The 15,828-nt window shown below is 45.7% G+C and overlaps 1 protein-coding gene across 2 annotated transcripts; it reads right to left on the reverse strand.

The window, feature by feature from the left end:
• Positions 1-931: 931 nt before the first annotated feature.
• Crx (cone-rod homeobox) lies at positions 932-14,940 on the reverse strand. 2 transcript variants are annotated; one of them, NM_007770.4, is made up of 4 exons: positions 14,801-14,940; positions 6,129-6,261; positions 4,328-4,479; positions 932-3,412 (listed from the first exon to the last, which is right to left on the reverse strand). In NM_007770.4, the coding sequence occupies exons 2-4, from the start codon at positions 6,226-6,228 to the stop codon at positions 2,765-2,767; spliced, it is 900 nt and encodes a 299-aa protein (NP_031796.1). In that variant the 5' UTR covers positions 6,229-6,261; positions 14,801-14,940; the 3' UTR covers positions 932-2,764. The 2 variants fall into 2 exon arrangements, with proteins under 2 accessions (NP_031796.1, NP_001106801.1); NM_001113330.1 differs by lacking the exon at positions 14,801-14,940 and adding an exon at positions 7,259-7,370.
• Positions 14,941-15,828: the final 888 nt, after the last annotated feature.

Genomic DNA, 15,828 nt, shown 5'->3' on the forward strand with positions numbered 1-15,828 from the left:
CTCACTGGGAGATTCTAGGCAGGGACTCTACCACTGAGCCACACCCTCAGCCCCTCACTGGGAGATTCTAGGCAGGTGTTGTATCCTGACCTACACTCTTTTAAAACATATCTGTGTATGGAATGGATCCCCCGGTGGGGCAGTCAACCACCAAACCCAGACACTATTGCATATACCAGCAAGATTTTGCTGACAGGACCCTGATATAGCTATCTCTTGTGAGTCTATGCCAGTGCCTGGCAAATACAGAAGTGGATGCTCACAATCATCTATTGGATGGAACACAGGGCCCCCAATGGAGGAGCTAGAGAAAGTATCCAAGGAGCTAAAGGGGTCGGCAACCCTATGGGAGGATCAACAAGATGAACTAACCAGTATCCCCACAAAACTGTGTCTCTAGTTGCATATGTACCAGAGGATGGCCTAGTCATCCTCAATGGGAGGAGAGGCCCTTGGTATTGCGAAGATCATATGCCCCAGTACAGGGGAATGCCAGGGCCATGAAGCGGGAGTGGGTGAGTTGGGGAGCAGGGTTGGGGGGAGGGTATAGGGGACTTTTGGGATAGCATTTGAAATGTAAATGAAGAAAATATCTAATAAAAATGAAAAAAAAGAAAGAAAAAATAAAAATTTTTAAAAAGTATCTGTGATTAAGTTTCCTAGGCAGATCTTAAACTTGAGATCCTCCTCCTCAGCTCCCAGGCTGGGATCCCAGGCCTTCTCTAGCTGCCCTGGTCCTGTGTTCCCCCTTAGCTGACTTTTAGAAGATACGGAGAAAAGCATTGCCAAACAGAAAATATCCAGGAGCACACTATGGGCAGAAAGGACAAAGCAAATCTTAATTTCTTTCTACCTAAACAAGTTTGCCCCTCACCCCAAAAAAAAAAAAAAAATCACACAGAAACAAAGAGGAAAAAAAAACACCCAGATGTAAGTGGGATCCACATTTTTAATCAGTTTCACTCTGGGTAGCCAGGGAAGGGAGACCTGATAGGCTAGTAAGAAGGAAAGAAGAGAACAGAGAAGCTAACATTAAATGAGGGGAACTCCTGACCTCCTCATTCTATGTCCATCTGCCTTATCAGCCTTGTGGCTTGGAAAGAAGGATTTGCAGGGGTGGGAGTGCAACAGGGTTTTATGTAGCCCAGGCTGGCCTCAAACTTGCATTGTAGCCTAGAATGACCTTGAACTCATTGTCCTTCTGCCTCTACCTCCCTCGTGTTGAAATCACAAGCATGTGCCATCACTCCTGGTTTATGAAATAGAATATGTCCATGGACTGGAGAGATGACTCAGCAATTAAGAACATTGACTGCTCTTCCAGAAGTCCTAGGTTCAATTTCCAGTAACTATGTGGTGGCTCACAACTATCTGTAATGAGATCCATGCCCTTTCCTGGTGTGTCTGGAGATAGCTAATGTGTACTCATATAAAATCTTTTTTAAAAAGAATATTGGGTGTACTGGCTGGTTTTGATAACACAAGCTAGAGTTATCACAGAGAAAGGAGCTTCAGTTGAGGAAATGCCTCCATGAGATCCGGCTATAAGGCATTTTCTCAATTAGTGATCAAGACGGGAGGGCCCCTTGTGGGTGGTGCCATCCCTGGGCTGGTAGTCTTGGGTTCTATAAGCAAACTGAGCAAGTCAGAGGAAGCAAGCCAGTAAGTAACATCCCTCCATGGCCTCTACATCAGCTCCTGCTTCCTGACCTGCTTGAGTTCCAGTTCTGCCTTCCTTTGGTGATGACCAACATTGTAAAAAGTATAAGCTAAATAAACCCTTTCCTCCCCAACTCGCTTCTTGATCATGATGTTTGTGCAGGAATAGAAAGGCATTGGACTAAGACTAACTAAGACATTAGACATACTCTATGGATTTCTAAAAGTCCTTTACCCAGGTATACCCATGAATAAGACTTCCAGCCTCTTGAGATTCAACTCCTATAGGCATCTGGAAGACTTCATCACTTGTGCCCCCTCAATCTAACCCTAGGAACCTCTGACGGGGGCATCTTGGGCTCTAGAACATTCTATTTATCTTTCAAGTCCTCCCCAATATCCACATCAAGCTTCTTTTGCATTTTGTTTTTATACAAGCCACAGCATCCCAGCTCAGTTTAGTGGTCATGTCTGTAACACACAGACAGACACATAAATCATATATACATTTAAATCATATATACATGTTCAAATGAATGATCCCCTAAACCTACCATGTAAACCTGATGTTTATTAACTTTAACTGTATACGTTTTCCAAATGAATTTGGAGGTCTCACTTTGTAGTCCAGGCTGGCCTCAAGTTCCCAGCAATCCTCCTGCCTCATCTTCTTTCATGCTGGGATTATGACCATTGAGTCAGTCAACACACCTGGCTCAGGGCACCCGGAGTTCTAAGCCAAACATTCTCCAAGTCATTTGCAAGACAGATTTCCTTTTTCTCCAGAGCAAGTTCTCAGCACCTTTACGGAAGACTGGGGAAAAGCATCAGATATGCACATCAGTCATGACCTGTACTGACTGCTGCTGGGCTGTCTTGAGAGAGGAAGGAGCCACTTTCATTGCTTGGGGTATGCTGTAAAGGGGCTAAGCTCTCTAAAGGAGCTGAGGGTAGGAAACACCTGAGGCTGAATGGTTCACAGCCTTTGGCAGGATTGCTACTTGCTGTTGCTTGCTGAGAGCTACTCTCCTGGAATCTAAGCTGGAGGAGACAGCTTGAGTCCAGAAAGAGTGATTCCGCTGGAAGGGGGGATATGAAGCCCCTTCTACAAGATCTGAAACTTCCAGGCACTCTGATCTTTGTAGTCCAGAGGGTCCATGGGATTGTAGGTAAATTTCCAGGTGCCTGTGGGGTCCTTGAATTCCAGGCTGTCCACAGGACTGTAGGTGCTATAGCTCTGGCCTGACAAGGAGGTGGGGGACTGGGCCAGGGATGGCCCCACAGAGGGGCCTGAGAGGGGGCTGAGAGCCGGACCCCCAAGTTGGGGCACCATGGGCGAAAGGTAGGGATCCAACCCACTGAAATAGGAACTTGGAGATGCATAAGCTGAAGGGGAAGAACAGAAAGCAGAAGCCGGGGCATAGGTCATGGCATAAGGGGCTGAGGTGAGAGAGGGCCCAGAAGCCACTAGGCCGGCTCTCTGGGCCTCAGGCAAAGGAGCCTCTGAGGCTGGACTCCAAATGGACACGGTGGCCACTGCTGTGGTAGGTGAACCTGAGGGGCCAGGCAGAGATGGGCTGTAAGAATCTGAGATGCCCAAAGGATCTGTACAAACATCTGTAGAGGGTCTCGGGGATGTCCCTGCCTTCCTCTTCGCAGGACGAGCCTTGGTCTGTGCCCCCGGGGGCTGCTGTTGCTGTTTCTGCTGCTGTCGCTGCTGTCTGCATTTCGCCCTACGATTCTTGAACCAGACCTAGATAGAGAGAGGAAATATGGGGGGAAGGGGAGTGAACTCACATGCCAAGAGCAGACAAAGCTGATGGTAAGACCCACACATCACCACTCTGCATCCAATGATAGGGCAGCTCTGTCCATGATCTGTGTACCTGTCCAATCATGCATGTACACGTGCACACAGAAACCTACATGCACTGATCACACACACATATCATACATGCAGGCAATTATACACTACATGCATATACCAGTCATCATGTATCACCTACCTACCTGATTGATCACACATGCATACATACAATCATACATTATTCTCACATAATATGCATGCAGTCACACACACATACACATACATGCATTCAGCCACCCACCTGATCCCATGAATATGTATGCAATTGTGTATTGTCCTCACATATATACATGTAATCATACACATATGAACATATTATATTTACTTGTTCCTGCTTATGAATGCATGCATTATACTCACATATCATACATACAGTCATGCACGTATGAACACATTATATTAACATGCTCCTACTCATGATTATGTATATGTAATCATACATGCATTATAGTCACATATCATACATGCAATCATGTATCTATGCATAAGTACATATATGCATAGATACATGCCATCATGATACATGATACAGCCAATTTCATAGTACACATATGCATGCAATTTTACATATAGATATAATAATACCAAAGCTAGGGATGTAGCTCAGTGGTAGAGCATACACCTGGCATACACAGGGCATCATATAAGAAGAGTGACATATGGAACGTGAGGGGCATTTAGACCACTTCATAAATATGGCTGCTACCCTTGGCTTCTCTCTTTCATCCACTCTGGATCTGACACAGGCCCACAGAAAGTTACAGTAAGGGTATGAGGGGTCCAGGGAGCAGATCATCCTACCTGGACCCTGGACTCAGGCAGATTGATCTTAAGAGCAACCTCCTCACGTGCATACACATCCGGGTACTGGGTCTTGGCAAACAGGGCCTCCAGCTCCTCCAGCTGGCTCCTGGTGAATGTGGTCCGCTCCCGCCGCTGCTTCCTAGGGGCACCTAAGCGGGGGCAAATTAAAGAACCCTCAGGATAGCTAGGTCTGCTCGCCAGAGGCCATGAGGTACAGAGGAATACCTGTCCCAAAGACCTTTCTTCACGTCCATCAGCCTAAACAAGGAGCTTTGATTGATTCTCTGGCCTCCTAGTGGCTGCTCAGTCCCCAGAGGAATTGAGGAATTGTGTTCCAGTCATTCATTCACTGACAGAAACTGGTTTTAGCCCTACAAGAATTTGCCCTTCCATTTTGTTCTTGTTTCATTCCTACCCCCTCCTTCCCTTTCTTCTCTTCCTTCTCCTCCTCTCTCTCCCCTTCCTCCTTTCTTCCTACTTCTCTCTCTCCTATCCTCCCTTTTCTCTTCCCCTTCCTTTTATCCCTCCCCCTCTCTTTCATTACAACAGGGTTTCACTACATAGCCCAGGCTAGCCCTGAAATCATGGTCTCAAGAGATCCTCCTACCTCAGCCTCCCAAATCTCTGGAACTACAGGCAAGGGTCACTGTACCAGATGCCTCTCTTGAAACTTTATGCTCAAAGATATATTTTGTTGAAACATGACGTTGTCAATAACCATGACTTCTGCTTATAAAAGTGGTAAGCCTCTGTGGTTCAACTTAATGTAAGAGAAGGGGGGGGGGACTAACAAGATAGTGCAGCATGTATAGGCACTTGTGTATAAGCCTGAGGACCTGAGTTCAATACCTGGGACCCAGTGGTAGAAGGGAAAAAACAACTCCTCTGCAAGGGAGCCATGGCAAGCATGCCCCCTGCTCCCTACCCTTCATGCAAAAATAAATAGTGTTTTATTTGTCCTTCAAGGAAAAAGAAAGGCTAGATCAGGTGGCTCCTGCCTTTAATTCCAGCACTCAGGAGGCAGAGACCAGCAGAACTCTGAGAATTTGTAAAGAAACCTGATCTATATGGTGAGTTCCAGGCCAGGGCTACATAGTGAGAGCCTGTTGGAAGGAAAGAAGGAAGGAAGGAAGGAAGGAAGGAAGGAAGGAAGGAAGGAAGGGAGGGAAAAGAAAATGAAAGAAAGAGAGAGAAAGAGAGAGAGAGAGAGAGAGAGAAAGAAAAGGAGGGAGAGAAAGACAAGAGATGAGAGATATGTCAAGTAATAGTGTATCATAGTAGAACATGATGGTGAAGGACTTCAATCTCAGCACTCTAGAGTCTAGAGTCAAGAGTCTGGGACATGTTCAGTTATAGAGTGAGGGGCTGGGGGCATGGCTCAGTGGTAGAGCCCCTGCCTAGAATCCTGCAGTTATGATGGGGCATAGTTCCATGCTAATGTGCCTACCTAGAAGCCACAAGGCCCTGGATTCCAGCCCAAAAACCTCTACTCCAAAAGAGAAAAAGAAAAGAAAAAAACTTTACAGACAGATGGAAATCCTATTGATTCTGCTTCCAAACCAGTTCCCTTCCCCTCCCCTCCCTCCAGAGGTAGTCAATGTCATGACTATATACTCCTCTGAATTCCTGGGGAACATGTAAAAGTCCCTGGAATGCCAAACTCCTTTGCATATGGACATAGAGCAGGTACAAGGTCCTACTGCCCCCCTCCACCCCATGAATGCTTTTTCTCCTGAAGGCAATGAACCTCAGAAGGTCTTAAAAAACAGACTGGAGGTGGAAAGGAGAACATACTTACTTGAGTATGGGACAGCCTGGTGCATCAGGTCCACATTGGGGCCACTCAGAGCCAAGGCATTGACTGAATAGTGAGGCCCCGGGTTCATATATGCCATCATGATCTTCAGAGACTGTGGCCCAGATGAGGGCACCTACAAGAGAACAGGGTGTCCAACAGACTACTCTGCCCAGTGCCTGGGCATTTACAAACTGAGACTCACAGACTCACATCCTGCTTCAGGTTTTCTTTGGGATCCAACCAATCTTGCCCATCAAAATCTCTCTCTCTCTCTCTCTCTCTCTCTCTCTCTCTCTCTCTCTCTCTCTCTCTCTCTCTCATACACACACACACACACACACACACACACACACACACACATTTTTAGAGGCCAAGTGTTGTGGTACATTCATTTTCTAACTGAGGAGACAGAACTCTGTGACTTTGAGGCCATCCTGGTCTACATAATAAGTTTCAGGGCCTCAGTATATAGCCCTGTGTAATTGTCACTTTAATTTCCTCGAATGAAGTGATGAGATGACAGCTGTACCCAGGGTGTGTGAATACACAACCTGGGCTGAGCCCAGAGTGTTTCTATCTAATTATCCCTAGGCCTAGGCCTGGAAGCTCCAAGCCTCCATACAATCCAATCTTCTGCAAGCCCAGACTTGGAAGGCTTTGACTTCCAGACTCCACCTGCTCAACTTAGGCCTATTTCAGCCTCTGAGATATAGTACTGAATAAGTTCATCCTTTCTAGCTCTCTCTGAACTCCCTGAACTCTGGCTGGATGGTTCAACTCAACTGTCTGGCTCAAATGCTTCTACAAGCTGATTGGTTCAGACTGGCTTCTCTCTTGCTTCTGACCGAATTGTTCTTCTTGGAAAAACTGCCTCTGAACTCCACGAACTGAGCTGCACTGACTTCACTGACAAAACTGCACAAACTCAACTGAACTCTGCTGCATTCAGCTGAATTGCCTCAAACACACCGCTCTTAAGTAGCCTCTTTCTTGTCTTGTTTTTTTTAATTTATTTATTTATTATATGTAAGTACACTGTAGCTGTCTTCAGACACTCCAAAAGAAGAAGTCAGATCTCACTACAGAAAGTTGTGAGCCACCATATGGTTGCTGGGATTTGAACTCAGGACCTTTGAAAGAGCAGTCAGTGTTCTTAACCACTGAGCCATCTCTCCAGCCCCCTCTTGTCAGTTCTTTTACAGGGTTTCTCTGTGTAGCCCTGGCTGTCCTGGAACTCAATTTGTAGACCAGGCTGGCCTCAAACTCAGAAATCTGCCTGCCTCTGCCTCCCGAGTGCCGGGATTAAAGGCATGCGCCACCACACCCGGCTTCTTGTCAGTTCTTAAGAGAGTTGTACATATCCTATATCTGACTCATTCTGTCAAATCTTTCTCTGATTCATCACTTTATCAGCCACTTAATTCACACATCATTATTTGGAATTAAAGGTACGTGCTAAGGGCTTGTCTATATTCCAGCCAAAGGGATTAAAAGAGTGTACTAAGGGTGTGTCTGTGTTCCAGCCAGATCACACAGACCTATCTCTTTGGGTACGATCCCTTGCCAGAGTAGCCATATTGCTAGATTAAAATTCCTCTATAGCCCTGGCTGCTGGCATGGAACTCAATTGTAGACCAAGCCACAACATCCAAATAAAAAATAAGTAAATAAATAAATAAATAAAAACTTTTTTGACTTTGTGCAGCAGTATTTCATGTAACCCTGGCTGACATTAAATTCGCCAAGGTAAGGCTGTAGCCAAAGTTGATTTCATATTTCTGACCCTCCTGCCTCTACCTCACAAGTGCTGAGATCACTTGTATTAACCATCATTCCCAGGCTGTGTGTGTATGTGTGTGTGTGCTTGTATGTACGTGTTTGTGAGTGCAGTGTGTGTCTGTAGGGGAGTGTAGAGGGATGTTTTTGTATGAGGGTGTGTGTGTGTTTGTGTATATGAAGGGAATTGTATGTGTGCATGTATGGTGTGTGTGTGTGTGTGTGTGTGTGTGTGTGTGTGTGTGTGCAAGTGGAGGGGAGGCTAAAATTCAACCCCAAATTTATTGATCAAGCTACTCACCTCATTTTTTTTTTCATTTTATTTTTGAGAGGTCTTATATAGCTCAGGTTGGCCTCAGACTTGCCAAATAGCTGAGAATAACCTCTTGTCTCCAGCTCGCAAGTGCTAAGATCACAAGTCAGTACCACCATACTTGGTTTATGGAGTGCTGGATATCAAACCCAGGTCTTCACAAATGCTAGGCAAGCAGTCTACCTCCTCAGGTCTCGCACTAGTCTGGAAATCACTGTGTAAGCTAGGATAGCTAGCCAGCAAGTCACAGGGATCCAGCTGTTTCTGTTTCACCAGTGTTGGAATTATAAGCACAATGTGCCCACTTTTTTAACCTGGCTTCTAGGAAACAAACTCAGATCCTCATACTTGGAAAAACCAAGCAGGCTACTGAATAAACTATCTCCTGGATGTACCATTAATGAGACAGGAACTTACTAGCCGAGACTGTCCTCAAACTCATAGCAATACTCCTGCCTCCACATCCCAAATACTGAGGTTACTGTCAAAGTCACACTTTGATACTAAGTGCATGTGTTACATATACTGAGCCGGAGGTGGTGGCGCACGCCTTTAATCCCAGCACTCGGGAGGCAGAGGCAGGCGGATTTCTGAGTTCGAGGGCAGCCTGGTCTACAAAATGAGTTCCAGGACAGCCAGCCAGGGCTATAAAGAGAAACCCTGTCTTGAGAAACCAAAAAAAAAGTGTTACATATACTGTATATCCAAATTATAGATAATAATAGATCATATAAATGTTTGTTATGTTTGTATTTAGTGTCATTTGATATATAAAGTTTATGAGCATATTTACTATATACAGTGTATATTCAAAGAATAAAGGCCAGTGCTGTCAACATGCACATTATGCCACTGTTTATAATTTTTAAACAAGGCACTAATTTGAAACATATAATGTATAGGGTCTGGAAAGACAGCCCTGCAGTGGCTGTTCTTGCAGAGGACCGGGGTTCTATTCCCAGCCCCCACAAGGTAACTCACATCAAATTTCCTCTTCCTCTGTAGACACTGCATGCACATGGTGCACATACATACATTCAAACACATGCACATAAACAAATATTTATTTTAAAAAAATAAAAGAGGAACCAGGCGTGGTGGTGCACACCTTTAATCCCAGCACTTGGGAGGCAGAGGCAGGCGGATTTCTGAGTTTGTGGCCAGCCTGGTCTACAAAGTTCCAGGACAGCAAGGCTACACAGAGAAACCTTGTCTCGAAAAAAAAAAAAAAAGAGGGGCTGGAGCCGGATGTAGTATCACATGTCTTTAATCCCAGAACTTGGGAGGCAGAAGCAGGTGGACCTCTGAGTTTGAGGACAGTCAGGTCTAAAGATTGAGTTCCAGGAGAGCCAGGACTGCACAGAGAAACCTTGTCTCAAAAAACAAACAAGAGGAGGAGGAGAGAAGGGGCTGAAAAGATGGCTAAACAGTTATGAGCATTCATTGCTTTTTCAGAGGACGAGGTTCAGTTCCTAGCTCCCACATTGGGTACATTCCTGGCCCCCAAAGGCAGCTGCACACATACACACTCTTACCCACAAGCACACACACATAAACACACATGTGCACACACATACACATCATTTTTAATAATAAAAACATATTCTAAAAAGGTTGGGGGTGCAGAGGCTGAAAGTTGCCTCAATGGCTAGGAGTGCTTGCTGCTCTTCCAAGAACCCAAGTTCAGTTCTTGGCACTCATATCAGAGATTTCACAACTGCCAGTAACTCTAGCTCCAAGGGAGGCATTGCCTTCCACTGGCCACGGTTGGCACCCTCACTCATGTGCAAATACACAAAGAATATGTTTCAATAATAATAATACATGCTAGTGCGTGGGCTGGAAAGGTAGTTCAGTGGATAAGAACAGTTGTCACACCACAATCACAAGGACATGAGTTCATATCCAGCACCCGAGTCAGTGTGCTGGGCATAGTGCTTCAGGCCTTACATCCCAGTACCCATGAGGCAAAGGTGGGTGGGTGAATCTCTTGGCATTCTGGGCCATCTCCATCTACATAGTGAGTTCCAGGACAGCCAGAGCTACAGAGAAGGATTCTTCTTTCTCAAAATACAAAGTGGGGGAGGCAGACTTGACCACATGAACCCTAAGACATGTGTGAGAGGGTCACAAGAGCTCACCAGAGCTTGCTGACTATCAGCCCAGATCCTGGCTTAGTGAGAGAACAAGTCGCAAAATAATAGTATTGAAAGTCATAGAGTAAGTCAGCTTATGTCCCAATAGGTGTGCACACTTCCCCAAACACACACACACACACACACACACACACACACAATAAGGCCAGTGAGATGGCTCAATGGGTGAATGCACCTGCTGCTGAGCCAGACAACCTGAGTTTGTTTCCCAGTACCCACATGGTGGAAGGAAAGAGCTGACACCTGCGCGTTGTTCTCTGACCTCTAAGCAGCACACCTCGCTAATACCCTTCTGTCTCCTCCTCCCTCACTATGTGGGTGTGGAAGCTTGCTCACATCTGCCCCCCCCCCCCAGCACTCAGAGCCTGAGGCAAGAGGGTTGACTCAAATTCAAAGCCAACCTGGGATTCGTAAGCAGACCCTATCCAACAATGACAACAGGAGGCTCAGGGTACAGGTTAGCAGGTACAGTACCTGCCTTGAATGTGCAAAGCCCCTGTTGTTCAGTCCCCAACATCACATAAACTGGGTATGGTGGCACACACCTGTAATTCTACAGTTCAGAAGGTGGAGGCTTGGAGGGTCAATGACATTCTAGGCTACTTATGATGTTAGAGGCTACCCTGGGATACATGGGACCTTGTCTAGAAAGTAAGGTGGGGTGGGAACAGAAGAAATGGTTAAGTGGACAAGAGTGCTTACTGCAAAAGCATGAGGACCTGAGTCCACATTTGTAGCTACCATGTAAAAAGCCAGGCGTGGCTTTGTGTGCCTGTAACTACAGCCTTAGGAAGGGCAGAAACGGGTGGATCCCAAGAGCAAGCTACGCAGCCAGCCTTGTCAAAATGTCCTGTGCCTAGTTCACTGAGAGACTTTGTCTGAAAGCAACAAGGCAGAGGGAATGGAGGTAAACATTGATGTTACAGAAGTGGATGCCCACAGTCAGCTAATGGATGGATCACAGGGCTCCCAATGGAGGAGCTAGAGAAAGTACCCAAGGAGCTAAAGGGATCTGCAACCCTATAGGTGGATCAACATTATGAACTAACCAGTACCCCGGAGCTCTTGACTCTAGCTGCATATGTATCAAAAGATGGCCTAGTCGGCCATCACTGGAAAGAGAGGCCCATTGGACACACAAACTTTATATGCCCCAGAACAGGGGAACACCAGGGCCAAAAAGGGGGAGTGGGCGGGTAGGGGAGTGGGGGTGGGTGGGTATGGGGGACTTTTGGTATAGCATTGGAAATGTAAATGAGCTAAATACCTAATAAAAAATGGAAAGAAAAAAAAAACATTGATGTTATCCTCTGTCCTCTACATATGCAGGCGTATTCAAAAATACACGCACACTTACATGCATACATCACACACACACACAAGAAGAAACAGTAACATCATGACGCACTCCTGTAATCCCAGGACTCTGGAGGTGGAAGTAGAAGGATCAGAAGTAGTCTGGTCTGCAGAATGAGTTCCAGGACAGCCAAGTGCTACACAGAGAAACTCAGTTTCAAAAGACCAAACCAGAGCCGGGCGTGGTGGCACACACCTTTAATCCCAGCACTTGGGAGGCAGAGGCAGGTGAATTTCGAGGCCAGCCTGGTCTATGGTCTACAGTGTGAGTTCCAGGACAGCCAGACAGCCAGAACTACACAGAGAAACCCTGTCTCAAAAAACAAACAAAAAAACAAAAAAAACCAGGGTTGGCAAGATGGCTCAGCAGGTAAGAGCACTGACTGCTCTTCCAAAGGTTCTGAGTTCAAATTCCAGCAACCACATGGTGGCTCACATCCACCTGTAATGAGATCTGATGCCTTCTTCTGACATGTCTGAAGACAGCTACAGTGTAGTTATGTATAATAATAAATAAATCTTTGGACCAGAGAGAGCAGGGTTAACTGGGGAGCAGAGATCCTAAAAATTCAATCCCATCTGTTCGGCTACAGTGTACCCATAAAAGTAAATTAAATAAATAAATCTTTTTAAAAGATAGATAGATAGATAGATAGATAGATAGATAGATAGATAGATAGATAGATAGACAGACAGATGCAACAGTAATATCAAACTTTGCTGTTTCTGGGATTTTTTTTTTGTTACTCTCTTTGTGTTGGTGTTTTTGTATATGAGTGTTTTGTCTGCATGTATTTCTATGAACACAAACACACCTGGTACCATCAGAAGAAGCCAGAAAGCAGTATTGGGTGCCCTGGAACCATAATTACAAACAGCTGTGAGCCCCCCTGTGGGTGCTTGGAATGGGAATCCAGGTCTCCCTGAAGAGCAGCCAGTACTCTTAACCACTGAGCCAGCCAACTCCCACATTTTTATAAAGACAAGGTTTCCCTTTGATATAAAGTTTATGAAGTCCTGGCTAGCCTAGAAATTACTCTGTAGGCCAGGCTGGCCTCAAACCAACAGTGATCTGCCTGCCTCTACCTTCCGAATGCTAGAATTTAAAGGCATATACCACTATGTCCTGCTACATGTCTCTGTAATTTTTTGGACCACAGACACTACAAGAGTTGCCTCAGCCATTGAGGAAAAAATAAACAAAAAAATGTCAGTAATATTGGTGTTTTCCTTCAAAACTCAACGTCTGTAACTTGCGTCCTTAGAAACATTAGCCATCAGCCCTGCTCTCGACCTCAGAGAAAGAATTCCAGTTTACTATGTTGAGCTGGCATTGAACAGAAATTAGCAGCCACATTGGCCTCAAAATGTTCAGCTCAATGCAGGAGCTGGACCTAGACCCACACATCTGTAGCAAATGTGCAACTTGGTGTTCGTGTGGTTCTTCTATCAAGTGGAACAGGGGCTGTCTCGGTTTCTGTTCCCTGCCATTGGATCCCCTTCCCCACTGTTTGGACTCCCTGGATGAGGCTCAGTGGGTCAGGATGTTCCTAGAACTGCTGAAATGTCCCAGAGTGGGGTGGTATCCAAGGGAGTCTCCCCTTCTTGAGGGAGAAGGGGGAGGAGAAAAGAGAGAAGGGATATGTGAGGAGGAAGACAGGAGGGAGAGGAGCTGTGATCCAAATGTAAAGTGAATAAAAATATAAATAGTTTTGAAAAAAGAGAAAAATGTTAAGTGTAATTTTTTTCCCATTTGTATGTGAGCAAATAGCTGTGTAGAACATGTTAGCGCTTATCTTTTGACTGAGCTACAGCCCCAGCCCGTGTTTTAACTAATAAACAATCTAATAGGACAGGGATCCATCCTGTCAACAGTCAAATAGCACCCAAGTGCCAGGCAGTGAAAAGAACCAGCGTTCTCCAGGGAGAGATGATCTATGTATTGGTATATACACAAACGAAGAGGAAATCTCAGGGGCCACAGGAGGGATCAACCATAAAGACACTTGCCACCAAGCCTAAAACCCTGAGTTTGATTCCTAAGAATCAAACATGGTGGAAGCAGAGAACTGACTCAGACTCCAGCAAGTTGTCATCTGACTTCAACAAAGGAGTCAGAAGACACACACACACTAAATATATATGCATGTATACTTATATAATGAATATATACCTTACAAACAGAGAAGAAAAATCACAAAGAGTTAAAAAAAAAAACAAGCGGGAGCAGTAGTACACGGGATCAGGAGTTCAAGACCAGCCTCTGTTACGGAACAAGTTCAAGACCACTCTATGCTCCAAAAGACTCCCTCTCAAAAAACATAAATTAAATGTAAAAGGTTTCTTTCGGGGGAATGGGGAGAAGACTCAACAGATAAAGCACTGTCTGTGCATACGTGAGGATCTGAGTTCAGAACCCCAGCACCCAGATAAAAGCTGGGCACACTATAACCCCAGCATTGGGGGAACAGGGACAAACAGATACACAGGGCTCACTGTCCAGCCAGCCTCTGCTCCACAGGGAGATCCAGGTTCAGTGAAAGACCTTGTCTGAAATAGGCTGGGTGTGGTGGTGAACACCTTTAACCTTAAGTACTTGGGTGGCAGGGGCAGGAAGATCCATCAGATGAAGGCCAGCCTGGTCTACATAGAGAGGTCTAGGAAAAAATAGCAAATGGAAGTATTTAGGAAGACAACCAGTATGTCTATCTCTGTCCTCCGAGGTTGCTCTCTCACATGGACACACACACACATTGTAGACATACATACACACAAACACATGAACATGCTCACACACCATGGATGTGTGCTTAGATGAGACATTCCACCTCTGAATGTCCTCAGAGTATAAAATCCATTCATCCTAAAGCCACTCCTGGATCCCAACAACTAGTCCCCAACTGGTATGACTTTACTCCCTCCTATCATGGTCCTAAGTGACCTGTTTCCCTGAACACCTGCTGGAATCTCTACCCTATGTTAATCTGTTCAGAAAGCATCACAAGACCCATCTTCATGTCAAACATGGGTGAGAATAAAATATTCTCGCAGCCTCTCCTGGAAAGACTCACCTTTGGAAAGGAGAAATGGGGACTCTCCTGGATGTTCAGGTACTGGATGGTGTCATCAGACAGCAGAGGCTAGAGGAAATAGGTCCCCTCACACGGGGCGACTTTAAGCCTGGGCTGGGAGTGATGTCATCTATTGTGGCCTGGATCTGGAAGGGTAATCCCAGGGAAGGTGGGGGACTCACTGGGCAACAGGAGGTGACATTGGCTGGGGGAAGGGCACCGTCTGCTTAATCCCACCACCCCCACAGTGACATCTTGGCAATTAGGGTTGATGAAGAAGGGAGGGAAAGCCCAACTCCTGCCTGCAACCAGGAGCCCCCACTTCTCAGGGAAGTCTTTCCTTGGGTCTAAAGGGTATTCCTCCAGCTTCAGCTACTATCTGAAAAGAAATGTCTTCAAAAGCACAGAAAGAAGTGTACAGTGCTCCTGGGAGACAGAAAAGAAAGGCACAGGACTTCCTGGGTTGTTCTTTGTGGCCCAGGCTAGTATTGAACTTTTAAGTCTTCTGACACAGCTAGAATAACTGGGAAGAGAGATCTGTGACCCCACTGAGTGAACTAATTCAAATGTGTAGTTCTTGATGGTTCTCCCTTTTTCTGCCTCAGTTTCTCTCTCTTTCTCTGTGCCTCTCTGTCTTTCTCCCTTCTTCCCTCACTTCCTCAGGGCTCTCTATATCTCTGTCTCCCCATTGCTCTGTATCTTCTCCATTGCCTCTAGTCTCTGCTTCTCTATCTTCATCACTATTTCAGACCCTGCCTCTCTGAGTTTCTTTGTGTCTTTGTCTCTATGCCTCTCCCTGAGTTTCTATGTCTCTGTCAATCTCTGCCTGTGTCTCTGTTAGACTCTCTGTCTCCCACTGTCTCTCTGTCTCTCTGTTAGTCTCCATCTGTGTCGGACTCTACCTCTACTCTCTGTCTCCCGCTATCTCTCTGTCTCTGGCTGTCTCTCTGCAGCTCTGGTTCTGGCTCTTTTCCTCCCTGTCTCTCTTTCTCTCTGTCTTTTTATCTCTGAGTGTCTCTGTATGTCTG

The sequence above is a fragment of the Mus musculus genome, chromosome 7, assembly GCF_000001635.26.
Source record: "Mus musculus strain C57BL/6J chromosome 7, GRCm38.p6 C57BL/6J".
Taxonomy (NCBI): domain Eukaryota; kingdom Metazoa; phylum Chordata; class Mammalia; order Rodentia; family Muridae; genus Mus; species Mus musculus.

Excerpts from the sequence above, each read along its gene's own strand:
- Crx (NM_001113330.1), bottom strand. The coding sequence starts at position 7,297 with ATGGCTCAGTGGTTAAGAACACTGACTGCTCTTTCAAAG. Across the intron at positions 6,262-7,258 it reads CACTGACTGCTCTTTCAAAG|GTGCCCTCATCTGGGCCACA; the intron begins GTCCTGAGTTCA and ends GTTCTCTTGTAG. Across the intron at positions 3,413-4,327 it reads TGCCTGAGTCCAGGGTCCAG|GTCTGGTTCAAGAATCGTAG; the intron begins GTAGGATGATCT and ends CTCTCTATCTAG.